The sequence below is a fragment of the Poecilia reticulata genome, linkage group LG10 (assembly GCF_000633615.1).
Source record: "Poecilia reticulata strain Guanapo linkage group LG10, Guppy_female_1.0+MT, whole genome shotgun sequence".
NCBI classification, from domain to species: domain Eukaryota; kingdom Metazoa; phylum Chordata; class Actinopteri; order Cyprinodontiformes; family Poeciliidae; genus Poecilia; species Poecilia reticulata.
In genome coordinates, this window is record NC_024340.1 from 24,237,588 (window position 1) to 24,238,932 (window position 1,345).

Below are 1,345 nucleotides of genomic sequence, written 5' to 3' on the forward strand. Positions count from 1 at the left end.
TGCAACATTACCGATAAGGGAACCTTTCTTCATTTCCTCTGGAATTGAATAACGGATTTGGCCGTCAATGGAGAACGCCATCAAGAGAACAAGAAGCAGATGCCATAGAGGTGTCCTGAGCATCAGAAGCCATTTTCCACATCGTTGCTGGTGGGTCTCCATCAGGAAAGATTACAACACCGAATTTAGATCCACTTAAGTTAGTCAGGTATGAGCAAGTGGAACAAAAATCAAAAACCTCTGGATGTAGGTCGGACAAAAACGATCGCTACTTGTCAAACGTATTGCTCCGTATAACCTTAGTCAGTGTGAGGACGCTTTTCTCTGTCTCCTTTCTCTCCTCTTCCTTAGTTGCAGCATTACTTCAAATGTTTTCCTGGCCAACAGCGTCCCTTAGAGTCTGAACAGCGTAAAGAAATTTTGAAAAAACCTTTAACCAAAGGCTGAAATAAAAGTGCATTATGTATGTGAGGTAATATCAAAACAAAAGCCACTTAAGCGCTGCGATTTCATCCTATCAGTGAAATATGTTCACAGAAAGCACAAGTTTCACACTACATCTAGTCAAAAGCAAAATCTCAAAGAAAATATCCTGTGCTTCTAAAATATCAGAAGAAAACTATCTGTCAGATGACAACAAAAAAGAAAATACAAAATAAATCTTATCAAACGTTAACTTATTAAAGTATACGACTAATTTAGGCCAAGAGTTAGAGAAACACATATTTATTAATAAAAAATACAAAACAATACATTGAGTTGAAGAGGACGATTATAAAGCGTAAAATAAAAATATATACTTCATCTTAGAAAGAACTGGAGTGTAATAAGCCCATTATTTTTTCAGGAAAGGTGTCCTTGGCGATCTCATCCATCTGCCTCACCCACAAGAAACAAATCACAAACTTTAATTTCCAAAAACGAAGCCATTTTGCCATAAACATGAATACATACAGACAGACAGATTTTTGACGTCTAACTTGGTAGAAAATTACTTTCTGAGAAAAAAGCTGTCATAGTCTCCACCAAAAGCAAAATGAATCGCTGTCTCTGGTTCTGATAGTGAAATTGACGGGAACAAATGTAGTTTTTTTATAATCAGTCGATATAAGCACAAAAAGGGAGAACAACTAACCTCTAAAGGAGAGTCGGGTTCATCCAGGATGCTCTTCTCACTCAGAATCCGTTGCATCGTCCCTGTAGAACTGGGATCCATTATCAACACGTTCTGACTTCCAACTCCGCAATATTTAGTGTCACTCTTTCTGGAGTCAGTCGTCCTGCACACCTCGTAATTGTACACATGTGGCAGAGTTCCTGTTCCCATAGTGTCTGAGTAACGAGG

General features: G+C 38.2%; 2 protein-coding genes across 10 annotated transcripts in view; both read right to left on the minus strand.

Annotated features, from left to right (window-relative positions):
- Positions 1 to 1,345, minus strand: part of LOC103471737 (protocadherin gamma-C5-like) — a 276,959-nt gene that overhangs the window by 132,257 nt on the left and 143,357 nt on the right. The gene's annotated exons all lie outside the window — the stretch shown is intronic.
- The window catches only part of LOC103471732 (protocadherin gamma-A5-like), a 7,377-nt gene continuing 6,396 nt past the window's right edge, over positions 365 to 1,345 (minus strand). Inside the window, exon 2 of the mRNA XM_017306998.1 lies at positions 365 to 400. Within this exon, the coding sequence (XP_017162487.1) occupies positions 365 to 400 (36 nt within the window). The remainder of the gene's footprint in view (positions 401 to 1,345) is intronic.